We start from the raw sequence: 23,357 nt of genomic DNA on the forward strand, positions 1-23,357 counted from the left end.
CCATCATATTATATGCATAGTTGGGGTTATTTTTTCCAACATGCATTACTTTACATTTATCCACATTAAATTTCATTTGCTATTTTGTTGCCCAATCACTTAGTTTTGTGAGGTCTTTTTGAAGTTCTTCACAGTCTGCTTTGGTCTTAACTATGCTGTGCAGCTTAGCGTCGTCTGCAAACTTTGCCACCTCACTGTTTACACCTTTCTCTAGATCATTTATGAATAAGTTGAATAGGATTGCTCCTAGGACTGAACCTTGGGGAACACCACTAGTTACCCTCTCCATTCTGAAAATTTACCATTTATTTCTACCCTTTGTTTCCTGTCTTTTAACCAGTTCTCAGTCCATGAAAGGATCTTCCCCCTTATTCCATGACAACTTAATTTACGTAAGAGCCTTTGGTGACAGACCTTGTCAAAGGCTTTCTGGAAATCTAAGTACACTATATCTACTGGATCCCCCTTGTCTACCTGTATGCTTGACCCCTTCAAAGAACTCTAATAGATTAGTAAGACATGATTTCCCTTTACAGAAACAATTTTGACTTTTGCCCAACAAATTATGTTCTTCTATGTGTCTGACTATTTTACTCTTTACTATCGTTTCAACTAATTTTCCCTCTTCCTTGTTATTTGTATTTCTGTAGCACTGGGGAGACCCAGGCATAGACCAGGTCACACAGTGCTAGGCACTGTACAAACAGAACAAAAAGATGATCCATGTCCACTGGGATGAGATCTCAGAGCCTAAGGGGCGAGCTTTATTTGGTAACAAGAGTCCCTGTGTCCTTTCTTAAAGTCACAGCAAACAGAGTGCCCAAAGGTAGGAGTCATGTGTAACTGCATCTCTGGGCAAGCCTGATGTCAGGACCCACGAGGTTTGTGTCTGAGTCTCGCTGGTGATGTGTGTGCTAGGGATTCCCCAATCACCGACATGGCCAGAGGATGGGTCCGAGCTGCAGAACTCTGGCCCAGATTCTAAGCCCAGCCTCCCAGAATGTGGAGAGCGTTCTGATCAGGGCTTCTGGCACTAGTATACTGATCACAATACGGCACCTGACCCAAACTTCCCCAAAGTTTGGTGTGTCTGGATCCAGGGTTCCTACTGGAACTCATCACCACGGCCAGATCTCATACAGTCATCATTTTACTTTACGGAGGGGGATAGTCAATGTTCCGGGAATTGTTTTCTAGCTGTTGCTGCTTAGGGATGTGATCAGATAGTTGGTTACCCAGAAAACATCACCCTTCACACTAGGCTGGAAGCAGCCAAGCAGCAGCAGCTCCAGCCCACCCCCATTAATCAGTTAAATGTTAAACTAAACATTTAACCAACTAACTAAGTAAATGGGATTTTACATCCCTATTGCTGCCGGGATGTCCTTACCTGGCTGTGGCATGGTCCATTCCTCGCACTTGAACAAGTCGCTGGGGTCAGAGACTTTCCCAACTCCCACCATGTTCATCGCGCAAGCACGGAACTCATAGAATTGTCCTTCCTGAAGGTTGGCAACCTTTGATGTCAGAAGCCAAGAGATTGTTAGCACCGCCTTGTACAGTGTGTTTGTAATCGGTATCTTTAAGGGTATGTTTTTGCGATGACATGGAAAGGGCTTATAAAAAGCCCCTCCCAGCCCATTAACAAAGAGCTTTTGTGGATAATTTAATGCATCAGTTACAACATCCCATGTACACATTGTATTAGGAAAGAAAAGAGCAACCTGACAATTAAGCTTACTGCTGCCCCTTTCGCCTGAGGGTACGTCTAAATTACATGGCTCCGTTGACGGAGCCATGTAGATTTGTTGTTTTGGCAAAGGCAAATGAAGCCGCGATTTAAATGAGCGGAGAAGTTGTCTGACTTAGTGCGGAGGGACACTCAAAGACAGTGGGGGGGAACCTGCCTTGCAGGGGTTGCATGCGACTCATCAGGACAATCTGATTGCAGCTCATGAGACATTTTGCTGACTTTGACCGTCTTCAGGCACTCCCCTGCAGCTCTCGCGGTTCACTGTTCCTAGCCAATGGCAGTGGCAGCCAACCCGTCTCTGTGGCCTTTCTGCCTGCAGGTCCCATTGGCTGGGAATGGTGAACCGTGGCCAGTGGAAGCCGTGGGTGGTGGTGCCTGCGGACAGTTGACATCAGCAAAGTGTCTCGTGGCCCACTGATTACCGCTTCATATACCAATGACCACCGCTCCATTTCCTCCCCCAGCAATGTGGTGTCGCATTATAGATCAGTACCTTGTGAACTCGCTGGGCAATTGGCCTGACGTTGACTTCATGCCAGTCTAGCTCAGCTGCATTGTGCTGATCCAGGAAGTAGCCCAGAATCTTACACCCTCCTTTGCGCTTTGGGGCTTTCCATCCAATAGTCATGTCGCTCTTCCCACAGCTCAGCAGGGCAAAGTCCCGTGGGGCTGACGGACAAGCTAAGTGGTGAGGACACAGGGAGGAACATAGATATTGTATGAAATAGATTTAGGATCCCGCTGGCGATCCAGAGGAAAGTTGCTGACATCGAATCAGTTAGAGCAGAGGTTTTCAAACAACGGGTTACAACCCAGCACTGGGCGGTGCAATGTCGGGCCCTGGGTCTCATTGCTGCAGGGGGATCAGGTGACCAGTGTAGCTCCCTGCCTGTCCTGGCACTGCAGGCTGTACTGTGCCCCAAAAGCAGCTGGAAGCAGGCCCAGCTACTAGGGATAATGTGTGTGTGCAGGGGTGGGGGGAGTGCACAGGGCTCTGCACACTGCCCTCTCCCCGATCACTAGCTCCACATTCCCATTGGCTGGGAACCTGCTGCTGGCTGTTTCTGGGATGCAGCACAGTCTGTGGTGCCAGGAGAGGCAGGAAACTGCCATAGCCCCCCCACTGCACCGCTGACCGGGAGCCACTGGAGGTAAGTCCCTCCTGCCCCAGCCCTGACCCCCCCAAAACAGGAGCCCCCTCCAGCACCCCAAAGCTCATCCCCAGCCCCACCCAGAGCCCACACTCTACTCAAATTATGTTGGGTTGCGGCATCAACGATTTTCTTCAGCGGGTCATGAGAAAAAAACAGTTTGAAAACCACTGAGTTAGGCTGACTTATTTGTGCCATGCACGTTCACAACTGGCTTGATTCTCATGTACATGAAGGCCGCTTTGCATGGGTTTGGCAATGCAAAGGGGCCTTCAGATGAGCCTGCCTTTCATTTAGATCAGAGCAGGGCAAAATACACCCCGAGGGCCAGATCTGGCCGGCCAAGCCACCGGCTGCAGACCATGGACCACTCTGCCGGGGCCCTCAGGCACGCAGCTTCCGGGATTGAAAGCACAGACTATGCTCTGCAGGGAGAGAGAGGCTTTGTGTGACCTCTCCATCCCCAGCCCAATCCTCAGCTCCTATTGGCTGGAAACAAACAGCCAATAGGAGCTGAGAGATTGGCCTAGGGATGGGGGCAGCACAAGCCTCTTCCTCCTCCTGGAGCCGAGAGCCACAGGTGGAGGCAGCAGCCTGCAGTTCTAAGTGATCTGGGGCAGCAGCAGGCAGGGAGCCCGGCCTGCCTTGGGGGTGCTGCAGGGCTGCTGGCACCTCCTAGCCAGAGCCAACCTCTGGCATCCCTGCCCCTCCTGTACCACAACTCCCTCCCCCAGGTCAACCTCCAACCCCCCCTGCCCCAGGTCACAACTCCCTCCCAGATCCTGCACCCCCTTCTACACCCCTCCCCCAGGCCAGAATCCTCTCCTGCCCCCAATCCCTCTTTCAGACCCTGCACCCCATTCCCCTGCCCCAGATCACTACCCAAACCCTTTGCAGTCTGCACGTCTTTTCCCCCTTCCCTCCCAGATTTGCACCTCATCCTAGAGCCCCTCTCCCTGGCCAGAATCCTCTCCTGCACCCATACTCCTTCCTTGACCCTACACCCCAATCCCCTGACCCAGGTCCCAATCCCCTTCTTTACCCAAACTCCCTCTCAGACCTCACACTGTCTCCTGTACCCCAGGCCCTTACCCCGTGTGCCTTTCTGCACCCAACCTCCATCCTAGACCCCACACCTCCTCCACAGAAAAAGTGCGGGCCTTGACCACTTTCCAAAATTTTGGAGTGGCCCCTCACCAAAAATTATTGCCCACCGCTGATTTAGATTGTTTGTGGGGAAACTCCTGGGAGTTTTGGAGTTTTATAATTGCCAGATGCCTGCAGAGCAGGTGTGAAACACTAACCGATCAGAGAGAGAACTTCTTACAGACACTTTGCACAAGTGCAACGGAGGAGACATGCTGAAAGGCAGGCGAGAATCGAGCCCTCCCTACTCTGGGTAGCTGCTCAGGCGTTGGATCATTTGCAAGTGGCTAAGGCCAGCTGGGCATAAATAATACACTGGCAATGAAGCCAACTTTCTGGGTGTGCGGGTGTGAATGTGCAACACAATACTCACCAACAGCCGGCCTCACGAGGATGGGGTTGGACTCTGGTGAGCTGTCACTCACTCCTGCTTCATTGATAGTTTTCACACAAAATACATACTCCTTTCCAGGCTGGAGCCCGGGGACAGTAAATCTATGAGAGATCATTAATTTGCTTGCATGTTGCTGGTCAAAGTACAAGTCGAACCTCTCTAGTCTGTCACCCTCAGGACCTAACCAGTGCCAAACCAGAGAATCTGCTGTAGTAAGTTGAGGTCAGTAACGAGTCAGCAGGCCTAAATAGAGGCCTATAACATGAAAACAGCAACAGACCTGCAATCTAGTGTGCAAGACTTTGGTTCAGTAACAGGAGCCAAGAAAGAGGCCCTATTGATAAATTGTGTGATTGTGTAAGTTAGGTCGAGCATGGAAGGACACAGGGAGGCACTGGGTACAGACTGTGAGCCAAAGGGGAGTATTGGAACATCTTAATAAGAAATGTCTTGGTACAAAAACTCCCTAAAAACTAATGCACATACTGACCTAGGTTCAGGACCAGGTCGAGATTGACAGCATGAAGGATAGTAAGTGAGCCCCCCTTCCACAAGGTGAGGGGTGGTAACTAGGCAACAGAGGGTGGTAACCTGGTGCGTAAAGAAATGATGTAAGTTGTTTGTACCTGTCTATAAAAGGACACCGCAGAGGGTGCTCTCCGGCCGACCTTGGGGGGGGGCGCACTAGGTGCCTGAACAGCAGGTGTCATTGCTTAAACTTACAGAGTAGCTTAACTTTGACTAACTGCTGTTAATATTTGTTATATGGCAATAGGCCTGCCCGGTGTTGGTACCTTGTCAACGCGGGCCATAGTGCCCAGGGGTGTCACATTGTACTGATCTCTGTTACCAACTGGTAGAGCTTCGCATTTGACAATAAACCTGCTCGATTAATTTCAAACCTTGCCTGCATCTGTCGTTTCCGGGGCCTCTCAGAGATCTCTTGTGTTGACCCAAGTGCACGGGGTCTAACGCTCTAGATAAAGGCAGTACCCATTGTTACGCACGCAGCCGAAAGTTTAACAACGGAGTAGAGGTCCTGTCAGGAGTGCGCCAGGACAACCCTGACCAGACGACGCTGACACTGACAGTCCAGACCACCGAAGGTACCGAGGTACGAAAACACAGAGGTACGACAACTGCCACATCACAGGAGTTCAATATTTTCTAGCAGCGTTACCAACACATCCACTGTATACTGAAACATTTAGGGGTGGAGCTAAATGACAGCACAGAACACTGAGACCCAGGACTATGGCTGTAAACAAACTTTATGGGACTGCGGGAAACTTGGCCACACTCGTGCTAAGTGGAACATCCGGCTCACTCAAATCACGCTGGACCACGGATATTGCAAGATCAGAGAGTGCCGGACTAGAGAGGTTCAACCTGTAGAAGCAAAAAGCCCTGGGTCTGTCTACACTAGCCCCCTAGTTCGAACTAGGGAGGCTAATGGAGGCATTCGAAGTTGCAAATCAAGCCCGGGATTTAAATATTCAGCGCTTGATTTGCATCTTCCTGGCCAGTCGCCATTTTTAAAATTTACAAGTCCGGACTAACTGCCCACATCTACACGTGGCAGGGACCCAGTATTTCGAATGAAAGCCCTTAATCGAACTACTTGTTATTCCTCCTGCAAGGAGGGCTTGATATGCAACTTCGAATGCCTACATTAGCCTCCCTAGTTTGAACTAGGGAGCTAGTGTAGACATACCCCCTCTGAGGGGGGAAAAACAGCATTTGAATAATTTAATCCGCGTGTTACCATTTATTTCTGTGCCTTGAGGTTATTTATCCTATAGCTTAAATGTGTTGGTTCGCACACATGATATCTACAGAACAATCAGTAACTAGGGGTCAGGTCCCAAGGGTTGCTGAGTGGCTCCTAAACACTACCAATTCCCAGTGAACTCAACGTGCTTGGTGGGCACGCGGCACTCCTCAATACCTGAACCCTACAAAAGACACTTTAGTGAAGGTCTTCTGCACCTGGGCAGACTTGGAAAGAGAGGGGGGCTTACTGGCTGTATCCTAGCTCTTCTTATTGGGTCAAAGTCTCCTTCACACCCAGGTCCCTTTACACAGCTCCGCAGAGCAGCCTTAATGTAAATGAGAATCAGGGCCCATTGAGTTTCATTCTGACAGGTATCTTTGCTCTGACGCTATCAGCGCATTTTACTCTGGGGTGACTTTGCATCTCCTAAAACTCATTCCTTGGGAAGCACTGATTTCAGGCCATAGCCAAAGGTGTATTTTGTGTGGTCTAGTGATGAGAGAACTGGACCGGGACTCAACAGACCAGGGTTTTACTCCTGACTCTGCTACTAGACGGCCGGTGCCTTTGGGCAAATCACTTCCCACATCTGTAAAATGGGCATAACAATACTCACCTTCTTTGTAAAGTGCTAAAAAGGAGCTAGGTATTATTACAGGCATTCTCCCATTTTATTAACACCAGGCCTATAACAAGAGTGATTCCCTTGAGCCCCATTCTTGTAAGATGACACATTGTTCTACTCCACAGCAAATGCCAATGGCCTGTCACTGCACAGACACCGTGGGATCTACTTACCCAGCAATGACTATGTTCTTAGATGGAAACATGTGCAACTTTGCTGCCCCCCCCTCCATTAACCTGCCTAAGATGTGACACTAAATAGAACTGAATAATGATTTGGTTCTAAACGCAGGCAAAGGTTTCGCATACGGGGCACGTGTGTGTGGGTAGGGAAATCTGCCCTCCATTCTTACCATAAACACAGAAAGCCAAGAGAATGCACCATATTTTCTGAATGGAGGTCAATGGCTTGAACTCACTTGTTACATGTCACGGGTTTATTGTTGACAGTCTGCCATTCGTCTGTCCCCACCTCGCGACAATATATGTAGTAGCCGAGGGGCTCCTGACTGTCCTTCAATTTATCCCAGTGCACAACCACAGACGTCTTGGTATCTCTGAAAGCTAGAACCTGGGAGGGAGGTGGGAGGGGAGCTGAAAAAGGGGATAAAACGGAACAAAAAAAAGTTTATTCTATTTCCAAATTGTAACTCGGTTCCATGGGTGACTCGGGATGTTTGATGTTTTCATGGTCAGTGCATCTTTTCCCAAAGCAGAGCACAATGGGCACGTGTCTGTCACTGGATTTATACGCCTCATTCTCCTCTCACAGCCATTGATCTCACTGGAGTTAATCCTGGTGACCTACCTACACTGGAGGAGAATCAAGCCCAATTCCCAACTGCACAGGCTATTTTGGGGCCAAAATACCCAGGCCACACTATAAGAGGGGAGTGGCCACAGACACAGAACACCACAAAGGAACTTCAGGCCACCTTTAACAGAGAGACTGGAAAGATCAGCATGAGGCCTACTGGCTTAACTTTGGCGTGACATGGGAATCGTGGGTGTGAGTCTTTGCATCCTCCTATCCTAGACATCTCTGACCTATGAGGAAATAAAAGTGTTACACAATTATCCTCCCAACCAAACATCCCTGCTGCTGCTCATTCGGCGAGCCCAGAGACTGACTCCGTCACCCATCACTGCAGAATGAGGCTGTGCCCTAAGGATGTTAAGTATGGGATAACGGACTAATCAAATAGTTGATGCATTTTGCATTGATTATTCGATTAGTCGATAGGGCGCCTCTGCCTTTGAATGGTAGCAACAGCCCTAGGATTGTTGCTACACTCCGTGGAGCCCAGCTGATCCCCGGCTCCACATGGTGCTGCCGCTTTGAAACGCCACTTGCGGCCTGGGGAAACCCTATCTGGCCCTGGGCTGGATGCAGCTTTTCAAAACGGGATCTGGCCCCAGGCTTCAAGTGGTGCTGCCACTTTGAAATACCCCCTTTTCTTCCCTCCCTCCACTTCCCTCCCCCCACTTATCTGATAGAGGCAGCAAGGGGAGGGGAAGCGACTAGTTGACTATCCTGTTGACTAGCCAACAAGCATTTGCTCATCGGATAGGTGACTAGTCCTTCACATCCCTACTGTGACCTTCCTTTTTCATACAATCACAGAACACTAGAACAGGCAGGGACCTTGAGAGGTCATCGAGTCCCGTCCCTGGCCCTCACTGCAGGACCAAGCACCATCTAGACCATCCCTGACAGGTGTCTGTCCAACCTGCTCTTCAATATCTCCGGTGATGGAGATTCCACAACCCGCTAGGCAACTTATTCCACCCTGGCAGGTAGGAAGTTTTGTGCAGCTACGTGCTCAATCTGCCTTAGAGCAAGCGTAATCCACCTGCTGGGTGTGGGTCACTGCCCCATGGAGAGGCACTTCGACCAGTTACAGAGAAAAAGAATGTGTTTGCTCTGCAGCCATAGCTGAGAGCCAGCTGGCTTTTAACTCAAGCAGCCTAGGCTCGTGCACTAAGCTCCAGGGCTCCCCGCACTGGAGACATGAGCAAGTGCCGGAAGCGTGCATGGAATGGAGTGGAGGGACTTGATCTGTTTCCTTTCTTTAATGATTTTAATTCCAGCCTCACTGGCCGGTTCGATTTACACTGTGCTAACCGACTGCGGTGCGATGACGCTTGCATTTAAGGCATTTTCCATGTTGTCAGTGTCATGCTCTTTATACTGTTACCTAATTTTGTACCAGCAGCAATGGGCTCACTGGGCAAGGATGGCTCGCTCACTCCGTACTTGTTGGCACAGCGCACTCGGAAACAGTACGGTTTTCCTTTCACAAGATCAAACAGCGCAAATCGCGGGGAATTCACGGCCGTCTCCAGATTGACGTTTTGCCAGCTGTTGCTGCCTGCCAGGGACTGACAAGGAAAAGATGGCGATTGATGGTTTAGAGAGATGAAAACCGTCTGTCCTCCTGTGTAACTGAGTATCTGTGAAATCAAGAACTCGTGTGCCTGAACTAAATATTTCTGGGGGGCAAATCTAGCCCCTACCTCGTCAGCCACAGCAGGCCCTTTGCAGCACAGCTGGTGCAGCGCGGCTGTGCAGGTGGGGGATGAAGCATGTGGGGCAGATCTGACTGGAGCATGCAAATGTCTGAGAAGAGCCAAGGCAGCTTGCTACAATGCAGTTCCTCCCATCCTCTCCACTGCTGATGGCCAGGTAAGGCCCAGTGGAGGCTACTCCTGCCATACAGTTGAAGTAGCCACCAGCATGTCACCTATGGAAGGAAGATTCCTTCCTCCCATCCCCTGGGTTGGCTCTTGTAAATGTAGTCCTAGCGACAGGGCACAGGCAGCTCCCCACACACCACCTGCTCCGGGTGTCTCATTTGGGTCTGAAGTGACCGTGCTTAGGAGAGCGCATAGCTCAGCATCCGCACCCCATTGCCTCGCTGCTGAGGCCACCCGCAGGGGCACCAGGTGTGATGTGGAAAGCTTCCCTTCAGGGAACTGCGACCCACCCACAGCTCACTGGACACAGCCAGCCACTGACACGCTGGGAGCAACATTCTGTCACTACTGACCTTGTAGGCCTCCGAGAGGTAGCCCAGAGTGAAAGGCGCAGGATGTTCCACTCCCAGTCTCCAGAGGGGCAACACTCACCCTTCCGTGGATTCGTTCCTCACCTTTTCCACATAGTAACTCAGTGGCTCCTTGCCCCGGGGATCTGGTTCATCCCAGGCAAGGACCACGTAGTCTTCTTTGATCTCACTCGCGTGAACATTGGTAGGAGGCAAAGGAATTTTAATCGTGCCTGTGGGAAGCCGGAAGTTGATACTGGTTCAGTGATTACATCGGCCAGTGTAGACATGGCCTGGGAGCCCAACACTATGGCTAATACCCAGTCAGGCATTGCAGCAGAGAGCAGAACAACCCCAACACGCCTTTAAAAATCTGGGCTGTTGTCACTTTTAAAAATGGGACTTGGGCCCTTCTGAAAATTGTATTTCATAATCCTTTGCTTCTAGCAAAAACTCTACACTACTCTGTGCTTCATCCAATCATGAGTCTAACAGTATCGAATGGCTCCCTGGTAAACTGGCCTTGGATCCTGGAATGCTTCTGTTTTCTTGGAGTGTAAGAAAACATTTTCCTGTGTATATTTCCCCTAGAGTCCTAGGAAATATCATTTTGGCATCCTTGTGCTACTGCAGGCATTCATCTATGAAAGGAGGGTTATGTTTATGTTTGAACTTACCTTCCAGTTCATCTTTGGAAACTGTAATCTTCTTTCCGTCATCATAAGGGATAGCTAGTGATTAAATAAAATCTGTATCATTCACCTGGAGAAAAAGCTACACGTTTTGTGGAAAGGCAGAGACAAGAACCCTGGGTTTGCCCATATACACACAAAGCCCATAAACTGGGGCAGTTTGGCCTTCTCTCTGCCAGCAGCTGGTTGTACCAAGAGAAGTACAACAAACTGAAAACTAATTAAACAAATATAGTAACTCACTTGAAATTGAAAAACCACCAAAGCAGAGTTCGACCCGTTTTAGGCCAAGGTTTGGTTTACCCGTTGCCACTTTTGTCTTCTCATTGCAACCACTCCAGACAGGCTGGGGTGTGCGAGCAGAGACTGAGAGTGTCTGGGTAAGGGGGTTACCCACAGAATGATCAGGGCAGACCCTCACGTGGTGCCAACTGTCCTGGTTTCATTGGCTTCCCTGGAGCGCTGAGGATTTACACCTGCTGAGGATCTGCCCACGGTCTTTTCCTACCCAGCACTACTCACAAAGTGACAACGGTGGAATAGGCCGGTCTGCCTCCAGCTTTTTCAGGCCAGACCAAGACTTCAAGGGGATTCCCTCGAGCAGAGGCATGTTTGCAGCATAAGTGCTGCAGTGATGTCTGTGAGCCTGGGACACTTGGGGTAAGTCAAACTGCAGTCTCACAGAGCACAGAGGGGAATGATACCCTGTTGCTGATTGTGACGGCGCGTTGGGAGTCCCCCGTCTCCTGCACCCCGAAATGGCACAAACAGACTCCACCAGCCAGTGGAACTGAGGGTGGTTTATTGCTCCTCCAGGATACAGCATAGCACAGATGTAATCTGGTTACAGGAACTGGGGGCCAAGAGGCCTCAGTGCCCCCCTTGAGATAGGGGAATCCCAGCTCCCTCCCCAGTTCCTTCTCCCCTGCTTTCCAGACAGGAACTAACTCCCCCTCTTCCAGCCCTGCCCCCAGCCAGGGCAGCATCCACCTCCCTTTGTTTCTCCCCATGGGGGGTTGGTTCAACCGGTATGGTACCTTTGCATAATAAGGTTTTCCCTGCTGGGTCTTGCTCCAGACAGAAGAGGTCACCACAGCCCAGCAAGTACCCCCACTACATCACACTGATACCTACTCATCACTCTTTTTTCCTCATTGGGGTCTTTCATTGTGACTGGGTCGCTGGCCTTGGAAGGGTTACTGATGCCTGAGTGGTTGACGGCCTTCACCCGGAACTGGTACGTCTTCCCCTCCATGAGGCACAAAACAGGGCACCTGCAGGTCTTCACGGGCATTTCGTTGCATGGCTCCCACTCGTCTGTGCCCGCCTCGCGCCTGCAACGAAGCACAGACCATGCACACGGGAGTCCCCCAGTGTGGCAGTGGGCCTTCTGCAGGCTGTAACTTTTGTAAAGGGACCACTCAGTGCAGCAAATGGAGCTCAGTGCTCACAAGACTGCGGGCTGGGAACCTGCTGCTTTATTTCACTGCGTCTGCATCACAACATAATGGGGGTGGGGGGAGAAGAAAACTCCCACTGATTAAACAGGAATTGAGGAGTGGAGCAGGGGCCCATTCCAGAACAGCCTGCGTGTCCCTGCCCGGTGACACTACCAGGGCCCCTACACTACAATAGCGTCAGAATCGTACCGACCTTTCGATAAGATAACCACAGACCGGACTTGCTCCACTATCGCTGGGCGCTACCCAGGAGAGGAGCAGGCAATCTTTATTTACATCATGGCACTTCACATTGAGCGGGGAACCAGGTGCACCGGCGGTTGCTGCCGCAGCATCTAAAAGAATATAGAGCAATGCCAGTTACATTGTTTTCTCCCCGTGTTCTGAATAGTTTAGTCTCTAAATGCCGCTGTCTACAGAAAGAGGCTGCCATTTAGTGTTCAGCTTGCTGCAGATTGCAATGGACAACACACACACTGTGCTCTCTCTCTCATGGAGCGATGTATTCTTTCTTCTCCTTATCCTTCATTGGTAATGCAGTAGTGCAGGGGTGGCCAACCCATTCAATGAAGAGCCGCACCAGAATTGTTGAGCCAAAAAAAAAAAAACCCCCACAAAAAACGAAGAGCTCCCCACCAGCCAGAGTTGTTGAGCAAAAAAGGACACTGCCCCTTTAAAAACTACAGGTTAGGCTTTTTGGCCACATCAGGTTCCCGCTGCCACCAGTGAGCAGAGGGAGCCAGGGCCGTTTGTAGGGGCGCAGGGGGCAGCTTCACGTGCTGTACTTTCAGGGGTAAAGAGCCACATGCGGCTCATGAGCCACGAGTTGGCCACTCCTGCGGTAGTGCTTAGGGCACCCTGGGATGCTAGACACTGTACAAAGGGAGAATTCACAATCTGATCTACGCTCTCTCGTTTCACTGTTCTCTCTGGGAATATATAGAAAACAAACAGTCTGATCCACATGGTGAGGGAAACATTCACTTTGTAAACCTGTAGATAAATGTATTTAACACTAAGAGGAAGACATCACTCCAAACAGCCACAAGAGGAGCTTCCTATATTATACTGTGACCCTAATACATGCACAAGGATTGGAAAATATTAGCAATCCAGTTCTGAATAATTCATATTGTGAGTAATTTCTTTTCAGATTAATAACAAGGTCAGTTTTTTTAAGATACTGAGAAGACAAGAGCTGACCTACTCAGCGTATTAGAAAATAATCCAGCATTTGATCAGAGTGAAAACCATTTGTCATGCTGATAGAGCAAACAGGCTCTGCAATTAGAGGAGGACAGCTGACAAGCAACCTTGACCTTGCCTTTTAAATATGACTCATGGCAGTTCTGTAAATCTTGTTCCTGAAAGCCCATGGAGAGTGCCGCTGCCCTCTGTTTAGCCATTAAGGCCGCGGTGGGCAAATACCAGTGTGTGGCCCCGAGTCAGTCTGCCAGCGTTAGCCCCTGGCAGCCCTCGCACCACCATATTTACCTGTGCCTCCGCAGGTCCGGGCGATTGCAGGTCCCGTTGGCCGTGGATCGCTATTCCTGGCCGTGGGAGCTGGGATCGCCTGAACCTGCAGGTAAATAATTGCAGCAGTGGCCCAGCAGGGGCTAGCCCTGGGACTCTGCTGCTGTTGTATTGCCCACCCCTGCATTAAGGGTGAAGCTGGGTTCCCCCATCGGTTCTGAGATGTGACACAGACCATTTCTCGGAGGGAAGGAATTCTCCACTGCGTCAGAGTGTGGGTGGGGCCAGGCCTAGCAGTTTGGGAAGGCAGTGCCTTCGCCTGCCTCCTGTACCCACCGCCCTGCTTTAAACAGGATAGGAAACGGGGGTACCTCTAACAAACACGTAAGCAGACTGTTCGTGGTACCCATCCAGCGTAGGGACACGGACAGTGTAGAATCCCTCATCTTCCTTGTGAGCACACGACACGGTCAGAGAAGCCTCACGATCCAGACACGTCATTTGCTGGCGATCGGAATCCTTCAGAAACTCGCCTACGGGGAGATGAAAACTCAGTGAAACTCCCTCTGGACTGCCCTATTCAGAGGGGAGGGTGCTGCAGGGGACCCTGGCCTGCACCTGCACAGCTCTGCCTCCCAGCCAGCAAGGCCCAGTGCCTCCAAGAGATTCGACTTCGGTGGGAGCGACGTGCATGAATTCCTTCGAGCTGCTGGGCCCGAGTAGCTTCTGCCTAGGGGCAGTTGGAGGCATTGCCGGGGAGCGCACCGCTAAGCTCATTAGCCAATGAAGAGAAAGCTTCAGCCCCGTCTCCTGAGGCACACTCATGGGCTGGCCTCATCCGCCTTCTATTGGTTGCTTTTTGCTTGTGCTGGACGCCGACACAGGCGGTTTGGGAGTAATTCTGTTCACTCTCAGGCTACATCTACATTGTACATTCTTGCGCAAGAAGATATGTAAACGAGGTGCGGTGATGAATATTGCCACACCTTATTTGCATACCTAATGAGCCGCCATTTTGAGCCAGGGGCTTTTGCGCAAGAAGGAGCAGTCTATAATGCTCCTTCTTGTGCTAAAACCCCCTCTTGCGCAAGAGCTGTTCTACCGCTTATTTTCAGGCAGAACGGCTCTTGCGCAAAAGGGGGGTTTTGCGCCAGAAGGAGCAGCATAGGCTGCTCCTTCTTGTGCAAAAGCCCCTTGTGCAAAATGGCAGCTCATTAGGTATGCAAATGAGGTGCAGCGATATTCATCACCATGCCTCATTTGCACATCTTCTTGCGCAAGAATGCGCAGTGTAGACGTAGCCTCAGGAAATAGCAGCCATTTGCCCTCAGGGCCACTAGAAGCCACGACTCTTTGTTACAGTACTCAGCACTTTTCTCATATAAAGGAGCTCAGTAGCTTCATTTCACAAGTCAAGAAACTGAGGCATGGAGCAGGGACCGTGACTTGTCTAAGGTCTCCTAGCAAGCCAGTGGCAGAGCCAAGATTAGAGCCCCATGCTCAAGCGTGCACCAAACCAGAGTAAGTTGCCTCTATCCCCAGCTCTTGGGAGAGTTCAGATGTGGATCTGGACTCTGGCTCGGGCCCATCTCTAGATCACAGCACGGTCTGCTGAGTCTCCTTGTGAGGCCAAGGCAGTCTTCCCGTGTTACTCCCGGGACAGGTGCAGCCTCCCATAGCTTAAAAGTACAGGGGCAAATGGCGTCCTGGAAAAGCCCAGTGCTCTTGATTCTGCAGCTGACTGCTCTGTTGTGACATGTCTATCTCCTATGGGCTGCCTAGGAGGTCTGCATTTTACTTCATTCACCAGCGTCTCCTCTGGCTTCACAGGAATATAACAGCACCACTGTGCACTTTCACCATGGAGAACCAAGGTTTCTAACGACTCTTTACAAACCCAAATGTCTCGCTGCCCAGGCCACCCCACAAAGCAGGTGTCTTAGCCTTGTTTGACACATTCAGGAATGGAGGCCCAAGTCAAGTTATGGTTAGAGCAGAGCTGGGACTAGAACCCAGAAATCTTGACACCTCGTTCTCTTCTGCAAGCACTGGGCCAGGGCTTAGAGGGGAGAGCAGCCGTCTCAAAGAAAGCTGTGTGGCTAGGAATACACACCATCTCTGAGCCAGGTGACATCGCGCTGGTGTGGCAGTAGATCAGAAGAAAAGAAGGACGAGAGAGTGAAAGGTTCCTTTTCCCTGGAGAACAGCGGTTTCAGTGAAAAGGCAAAATCTGCCTCCTGGCTGATGAGCAACCCTGCGAAACCAGAGCAGCCGTGAGGAAGGCTACAGGTTTGTCACAATGGCCACAGAAACTGGGTTAGAATCAAGGCCCCTCGACCGAGGGCTGTTGTAACCTATGTCCTTTGCAAGGTCACCCACGTGTCCTCTGCATCTCCTGAGAGGCAGATGGACCAAACCTGACTGGAGCAGCAGCCCCATGTGACAGTCACAAAGCCCAGTGCAGGCAGCTGACTTCAGGCCTTGGAACAGCAGTTGCCATTGTCACCCTCCCCCCCATCCCCTTTTGTTTTTTCCCTCCACACCTTTGCTACGAAATGTACTAAAAGTTTCCATACCAAAATCGTAGCCACTGTCACAGTAAAAACCAGGAGCCTCCTTGGTTTGTGCCATTATCGTAATAATTCCTCTAATGCCACGTGCATGGTGCTTTTCATAAACAACATGCTACAGGGAAGAGTCCCCCTGTCTGAAGGTTCCAGGGAGCCTCAGCCCGTATGTAAAAACGCAGCAACAATTTACTCACTCTTGTATATTTCTGAATCGAATCCTGACTCCTTCTCATAATATTCTGTAAAAGAAGGTGGCGGGGATGGGAGAAATAAACACATTTAACAAATTTGTGTTTCAACATTTATCTTCTTAATACTATGCAATGATATTTAACTCTTATTGAGTGTCTCACTTCTTCAAAGCTTTCAAGTACTAGCTTTCAAAACATACCTGGTGACTTTTCTCTGCAAGAACACTGTCCAGCATAGAGCCTTTTACTAGCTTAACAAACCGATAAGACTTATTTGAATCACAACCGAAATGCAGCCACCTCTGGGGCAGAGCATGGCATCTACTCAACACCTCATAGCAACACTGCACAACACCACAGGGAAGACAAGTATTCTGTTGAAAGTGCTGGGGAGATTTAGAACAGCAGAACATACTAGTCATTGGAGCTGGAATATGGCCTAAACACTGAGACTGAACTACTATACCACTGCAGAAAACGATGTAGAATCTTTGACCACAAGTGGCCTGCGCTTCAGGTTTGTGACTCGTTCCAAGGACAGCATGTGCAGAAATACAGAACATTCCACGATTATGGTCTCAGTACTGGCTCAGAGAAAAGTGTTACATGTTGAATCAGCACCTATTGTAACACCTTCGTGTTTCTTGCCGATCTGTCCCATGAAAACAAGGATCCTAGCCAAACCTTAAAAACCTGCTGGCATCACCTCACAGTCTAGTGGCTTTGAGTTTGATGCAATTTAATCATGCTTCTGAAGGAATCAAAGAATAAATACACCCAAAACAAGATGCAACTAGTGGCAATTTATTCACTCCCTCTGTCTCTTCCTCCCCAGCTAGCTAGCACATGGCAATTAAAACAGATGGAATTCAGAATTTCAAACCAGGACATGCTACTGTCTTTTCAGAAGTGATTTTCTGTTGCTGTGAAGAAAGGATTTTGTTGGGAAGGCAGCCAAACCTTTGCGTTGCTATGAGGAAATCCCACATTCCAAAGTTGCCTCTCACTTGGTTCCATCTGTCCTGGGCCACAATGGATCATGAAAGTGGCGCACTTTGTGCGTGGCAAGAGGAGTGGTGAAGGGAAAGCATTAGCCCTGCTGGTCAGGTCGAAAGGATGGCCCTAGCCATATGAAGCTGTGTGACAGTGTAACCCACACACCTGCTGGGTGTGGTGCCCGTTCCAGCGAGTGGTACAGAAACCACGCACAGAGAGAAGTGGGAGAGTGCTCCGCAGCCCCCAGACAAGCAGGGTCTGTCGGCGTTATGATGGTATTACACAGTTACGGGTGGCAGACGGCACGTGGCTGGCAATGGTGCAAGAGGGGAAATGGAGACCATTAACAGGATGTGCTAGTTCATGAAGGATGACAAAGGGCCCCTAATAACATTAATAGGCAGGGCAACTCCCCTAATCTAAAGAACCGCTTGGGCTTGGCAGTCCCAGGGCTCCCTGCAAGCTGTGCAGCTGGGCAGCCACCCAGGAGAAATTCAGATGCTGCCCAGCTGGTTAGCAGAGCACCCACAGCCACCAGCGTGTGTTTCTATGGATGGTGCACATCCACACACGCCTCAGTGCATATAACTAAATGTATTCCACACATGGAAAAAATTAAAGGAGACATTAATGCCCAGACCAAAGGCACAAGAGAATGGCTGCCTGGAGCCAGTTCAGTGGGACATGGAGAGCTTCCAGGGCGTGCAGGGTATAGGGCTTAGCTTAGGAGTCTAGGCTCAGGCTGTTCAACACAAATAGCAGAAGGAAGGGATGTGTCACCAGGATGGCATCAGGCAGCCAGGGGAGAAAGGGCAGTGCAGGCTTGCCGACCGCAAACGTAAGAAACAAATATTTGAGGTGCCAATAGCATGGAGTCCTGCTCTGACCAGACACTTCAGAAAGGAGAATTTGATCTCATACTAAGTGGGGCAAGGACAGCTGGCTCATCCACAGAGATTTCTATAATAGATTCCAAGATTCCAAGGCCAGAAGGGATTACTGTCATCAGTTAGTCTACAACTGAGGCCACAAAACCAAGGCCACAAAACTCCTCCAAAATAATTCCTAGAACAGAGCATGTAGAAAAACATCCCAGCCTGCTCTGAAAACGTCCGGTGATGGAGAATCCACCACAACCCTTGGAAAACTGTTCCAGGGACTAATTAGCCTCATTGTTTAAAATTTACATTTCATTTCCAGTCTGAATTGGTCTCTCTTCAATTTCTAGCCATTGGATAGTGCAAGACCTATCTCTGCTAGACTGAAGTGCCCATTATTAAATATTTGTTAACCATGTAGTTACCTCTAGACTGTGAGCAAGTCATCCCATAATATTCTTTTTATTAAACTAAATAGATCGAACTCCGTCAATCTAGCCCTGCAAGGCAGGGTTTCTAATCCTTTAATTATTCTCATGGCTTTTCTCTGAGTCCCCTCCCATTTTTCTGACTGTTGTTTAACATCCCCCTGAGATAGTGGGATGGAAAGAGCGATTGAACTGTGGGGTATTGAAATTTGTGTTAAAATTTTAACTTTAATTCCCCTGGGTTTTCCTGTGGGTTCCAAGGCTCCGTGGGGAAAATGATCTGGATTTTTCAGCAGTCGGTCCACAAGAACCAGCCTCAAGTAAGGTAGGGGTGAGTTGTGACTACCTTAGGGAGCAGCCCATTTTCTCTCGGTTTGGTTTCCTGCACTTTAGTATTCTGGATTTTAAGAAATAAAGTTGGTTACGTTGCCACCTTTTAGAAAGAGCCTTTCGTGTTTGTATCTGATTTCTCTGTGGGTGTGCCAGGAACATGACAAGAATCATTCACCTTGTTCTGTTGTCATGCCTGTTCTGTTGCTACAAGCAGGGTTTGAAAAAAAGAATTGGGAGAGAGGAAAGTTCTCCATGACAGCGCTCCCTCTCAGCTGTATGCTCAGACAGCTGCTCAGGAGAAATTCAAATGTCACCTAGCTGCTTAGCAGAGCACCCAGAGCCAGAAGCATCTGTTTATACTGGTGGTGCACATCAACACATGCCTTGGTGCAGAGAACATTTATTTCACACATGGACAGAAAAATTTAGAGGGAAAATTAGCCCATGATCTTTTTTGTGCATGTTATTCAAACCATACTACTTCTGCCTTTGGAAGTAGTGGGAAGTATTTGCCAGTGCTGTGTGCTACTTGTTTTCATGCCACTTTGCCTATCAGCACCAAGACACTTTAATTCCCATTGTAGAATTTATAGCCAATTCAGGGCTGTCTATCGAAGCCCGTTGGAATATGTCTAGCCCCTCATGGAAGGATCTCATTTCTGCTGTCTTGTTCCAGGATTTACTTATAGTTTTATTCTCCTGATTCTTAGAGATAGAAAGTCTGATTTTCCAAGTTGCATAGAGACACTAAAGTCAATTGGTTCTGTGAGTTCTCTCACCACCTCTGAAAACCAGGTGAACATAATAAGTCATATAAATACGGCAGTGTGGTGCTCCTTCTCCATGACAGCCTAACTTTTATTCACACGTTCTCTGCCTGGGCAGCCCAATAAATTGTTCTTTATTGTTTTCTCAGCTGCCAATATATACCACCATCCAATAAACATTGCACGCTGACGCCCATGTGGATCCACTGCTTAGCTTTCTGGAGTTCACCTTTGCTCTGTTTGGATGGTGAAACTTGCAAGAGTTTATGGAAGAAAATTATGCTGGTAGGTGAGTTTTTTATTTGCATCCCCGAGGAGAGGATGAGAAAACAAACAACATGAGACAGATGCTAGCTGCACTGCTGAATGGAAGGAGCTCCTCGACTACGCAGAGGAACCAGATATGAAACTAATCGTATAGGATAGTTGTACAAACTGGAAAGCCTTGCAAATTAGTGGCTGCCATTGTTATTATTGAACCAACTCTACTTATAACAACATTTTTAGTTCGCTAGGAATTAAAAAAAATTGTTTTCAATTTGACCCAAAACATTAATCAAAATTTTCTGCAAATCAAAAAGTTAAAAAAAATTGCTTCCAAGCTGAACAAAAAGTTTCATTTTGATTCTAAGCATTTTAAAAATTGTTTTGGTTGTTTTAATGAAAGTAAAGGAAATCTTGAAACAAAAAGTAATTTTGCATAAAAAAATGGAAACTTTTCTGATTATTTTAGGGGGGTTCGTTACCAACTCAAGTTGGTGAAACTGACAAATTTGCAGAACATTTGGGTGTTGCCAAATCTGTTTTTTTTTTTTTTTTTGTCGCCTCCTTCCCAAAGCTTTGTGCATAAACCTTGGCCCAGTTCTAATAAGTGAAGATCTGTCCCTAAGGGTGTGTCTACACTGCAACCAGAGCTCAAAATGAGCTACGCAAATTGCATCGTTTATTTTGAGTTAATTTCAAAATAGCCTATTCTGAAATGTGGCGCTATCTACACAGCACTTATTTCAAAATAAATCGCCAAACGTCCCTTACTACTCAAGGGACATTGGAATGGCGAACCCATTTTGAAATAACGGGTGCACTCAAAAGATGCGAAATAGCGCTGCAGTGTAGACGAAGTGTAACTGGAGTGCGTACCTGTGTGTGTGCATGCTGAAGTCTGAATTCCATGGGGCACTATTTAACAATGGATTTTAGAGATATCATAAACAAAACATGACCCTTAAAACTCTCTGCTCCTGTGAAAACTGAGTCTACAAAGGGGATCCAGATTTTATCAATGCACAACATGCAAAGAAAAGGAATGGGGATAACATGGTCCAGAGCAGAGATTTAAAAAAAATTAGCACAAAATGAGTCAGATTTCATTTTAAAAACCCCATTTGTCTGTGTAACCAATCAAGCGGGCTTTGCATCTCATATTGCTGCAGCAGCTCATCTCTCTCCTACCAATAAGACCTTTGGAGCAGTCAGATTACCTCCTATGTCCCATCTCTGCTATTCTATTGCCCGTGTGGATCTCACTGGGCACGTTTAGCTATCTATAGTTCTGTAGGTCTATTCCAGTCCAGGCTTTTAAGACAGGATTGTTTTATATATAGATTAGAAATGTCAAGGTCTGAACAATGACCCCGTGAGATGCCATTGCATATTCCCCAAAGTTTGGCATGATTTCCCTTAGTAAGTAACAGCACTATGCAGCTTGCTCTTTCCCCCTATGTCTGGCCTTCTCTTGGGCAGACTCTTGCTGCATATTTGTCTTTCTAGAAAGGAATTCATAAAAAGGGCCTGTAAAACTTATCCTGAGCTCACAACAGATACAGAGAGGAGAGCTCCGGCTCATCTTCCGTTGAGACACACCCTGCAATGAGAACTGTGTGTTCTGAGGAGCAGTGCTGGAAAGAGACCCCCCTGGGTCCCAGACGGCTCTCGGCCCCGCCTTCACAAAAAGCCCTGCCCTGCTGTGCTGTGAACGGTGGGGCCTGGTAGGCATGGAACGCTGGAGCGAGGCGAATCCACTCCAGGGTGAAAAAAGCAGGGCTGAGCTGTGTCCAGAAGGGTCTGAAAGATGCTGGCCGAGTAGGGTTGCCAGGTGTCCGGTATTGGCCCAGACAGTCCAGTATTTGCGGCCTCTGTCCAGTAAAAAGAACAGAAAATACCGGACATGCAAAACGTCCGGTATTTTCTGTTTGTCTCGGATGGAAGACTGGACATTCCTCCCCTGCTGCGTCTGGTGGGGGCAGGAGGCGCGAGGAGCGAGGAGCGTGGAGCATGAAGCCCTGGGATTTAAAGGCACAATGACCCTTTTTTTGGTGCAGGGTTTTTTTTTCCCCTTTTTCCCTGCCATGTTTGGTATTTTTTGGGAAACCTATGGCTGAGTCCACAAGGAGCTGAAGCAAGAGTAGCCATTTTTGAGGTGGATCCAGGCAGGCCCCAAGGGAAAGGGGCCTGACAGGCTCTGACAGAAAGACTGTGAGGGAGAGAGTCCAGTGCCCTAACTGGGAAGCTGTTTCCACAGTGACCGTGGCTGTAGGAAGCACTGAGGTCTCTGTTGTGGTCTCTGGGGGGCCCTAAGCTGGATCAGTCCCCATGGCCTAGACTGACAGTGGTCTAAAGGGCTGGGGAATGAGAATGGGGCCCTGGTAGGAACTTGGGGTTTTGCACAAAAGCTCTTCCAGAAGGGGAAAGAATGGTGACCGCCATACATAGGCTGAGCTAGCTCTCTGGCTTATAAATCCTGGGTCCTATTGTAACTTGAGCCCTGCTGTTGTGATTTCTGTGTTGGCAGAACCAGGGTTGCCAGATGGTTTAACAAAAAATATCGACCACTACCTTCCCCCCCGCCCCCTCCCCCAAAACACCGGGAAAACATTCTGTAGAGAAAAAAAAGGGGGGAGACCAAAGTCGTTGAGCGAAAAAAAAAAAGGGGCCCCGTGCGCCTCACTTCCTCACTCCTCTGCCCCTGCCATATGCGGCAGGGGAAAATTGTTCCCCGCCGGGCTTCTGTCCGAGGGAAACAGGAAATACCGGATGTTTCACGTGTACAGTATTTTCTGTTTTATTTACTGGATGAGAGACCCAAATCGGACAATCTGAATGAAAACCGGACACCTGGCAGCCCTACGAATACCCGCTGGTTAAATATCTTTTAAACTCAACTCCTAACACCAGGAGAAAAGCTCTTTCAGGGAAGGGTAATTGCTGTTAGGCCAGACAAGCTGTTTGCGTGAAACTTCCAGCCCTCTGACCAACGCCATTGCACGCCCTGCTTGAATACGAGGAAATAAACCGTGAAGATGAATCAGCCATTCAGCACGTAGAAAATTATAAGACAAAGTGGGCATGGAAATAAAGTGCCAGCAACTCTGCTTTGTACATGTTATGACAGACTAGGCAGGGATAGGTTGGAGGAAATTCCAATGACTGTGAATAAGGCCCAAATGCCTGTGGGGTATTTTCATTTCAGTGGGAGACATAATATCTTTGAGGTTCTGGACCTAACATTTTGTGCATAAGAAAATCTAATCTGATATGGATTTTCATATGATTCTTTCTTAGGTTGGAGATAAATTAATCACTAAGCTTTCTGATGGGTTGGCTACGTGTCTCTAATGAGGGTTGAAACTGCTTTAGTGACATATCTTACTAAGAAAAAAACATTAATTGATGCTTTTTAA

At 48.7% G+C, this 23,357-nt stretch overlaps 1 protein-coding gene across 1 annotated transcript in view; it reads right to left on the bottom strand.

The window, feature by feature from the left end:
* MYOM3 (myomesin 3) overlaps positions 1-23,357 on the bottom strand; it is a 67,652-nt gene that overhangs the window by 31,150 nt on the left and 13,145 nt on the right. Inside the window, exons 8-19 of the mRNA XM_006130480.4 lie at positions 16,279-16,323; positions 15,628-15,768; positions 13,886-14,047; positions 12,235-12,376; positions 11,716-11,915; positions 10,567-10,620; positions 9,995-10,122; positions 9,041-9,224; positions 7,262-7,436; positions 4,424-4,545; positions 2,247-2,434; positions 1,391-1,517 (exon numbers count right to left, since the gene is read on the bottom strand). Of these exons, the coding sequence (XP_006130542.2) occupies positions 1,391-1,517; positions 2,247-2,434; positions 4,424-4,545; positions 7,262-7,436; positions 9,041-9,224; positions 9,995-10,122; positions 10,567-10,620; positions 11,716-11,915; positions 12,235-12,376; positions 13,886-14,047; positions 15,628-15,768; positions 16,279-16,323 (1,668 nt within the window). The remainder of the gene's footprint in view (positions 1-1,390; positions 1,518-2,246; positions 2,435-4,423; positions 4,546-7,261; positions 7,437-9,040; positions 9,225-9,994; positions 10,123-10,566; positions 10,621-11,715; positions 11,916-12,234; positions 12,377-13,885; positions 14,048-15,627; positions 15,769-16,278; positions 16,324-23,357) is intronic.

This window comes from Pelodiscus sinensis, chromosome 25 (assembly GCF_049634645.1).
Source record: "Pelodiscus sinensis isolate JC-2024 chromosome 25, ASM4963464v1, whole genome shotgun sequence".
NCBI classification, from domain to species: Eukaryota; Metazoa; Chordata; order Testudines; family Trionychidae; genus Pelodiscus; species Pelodiscus sinensis.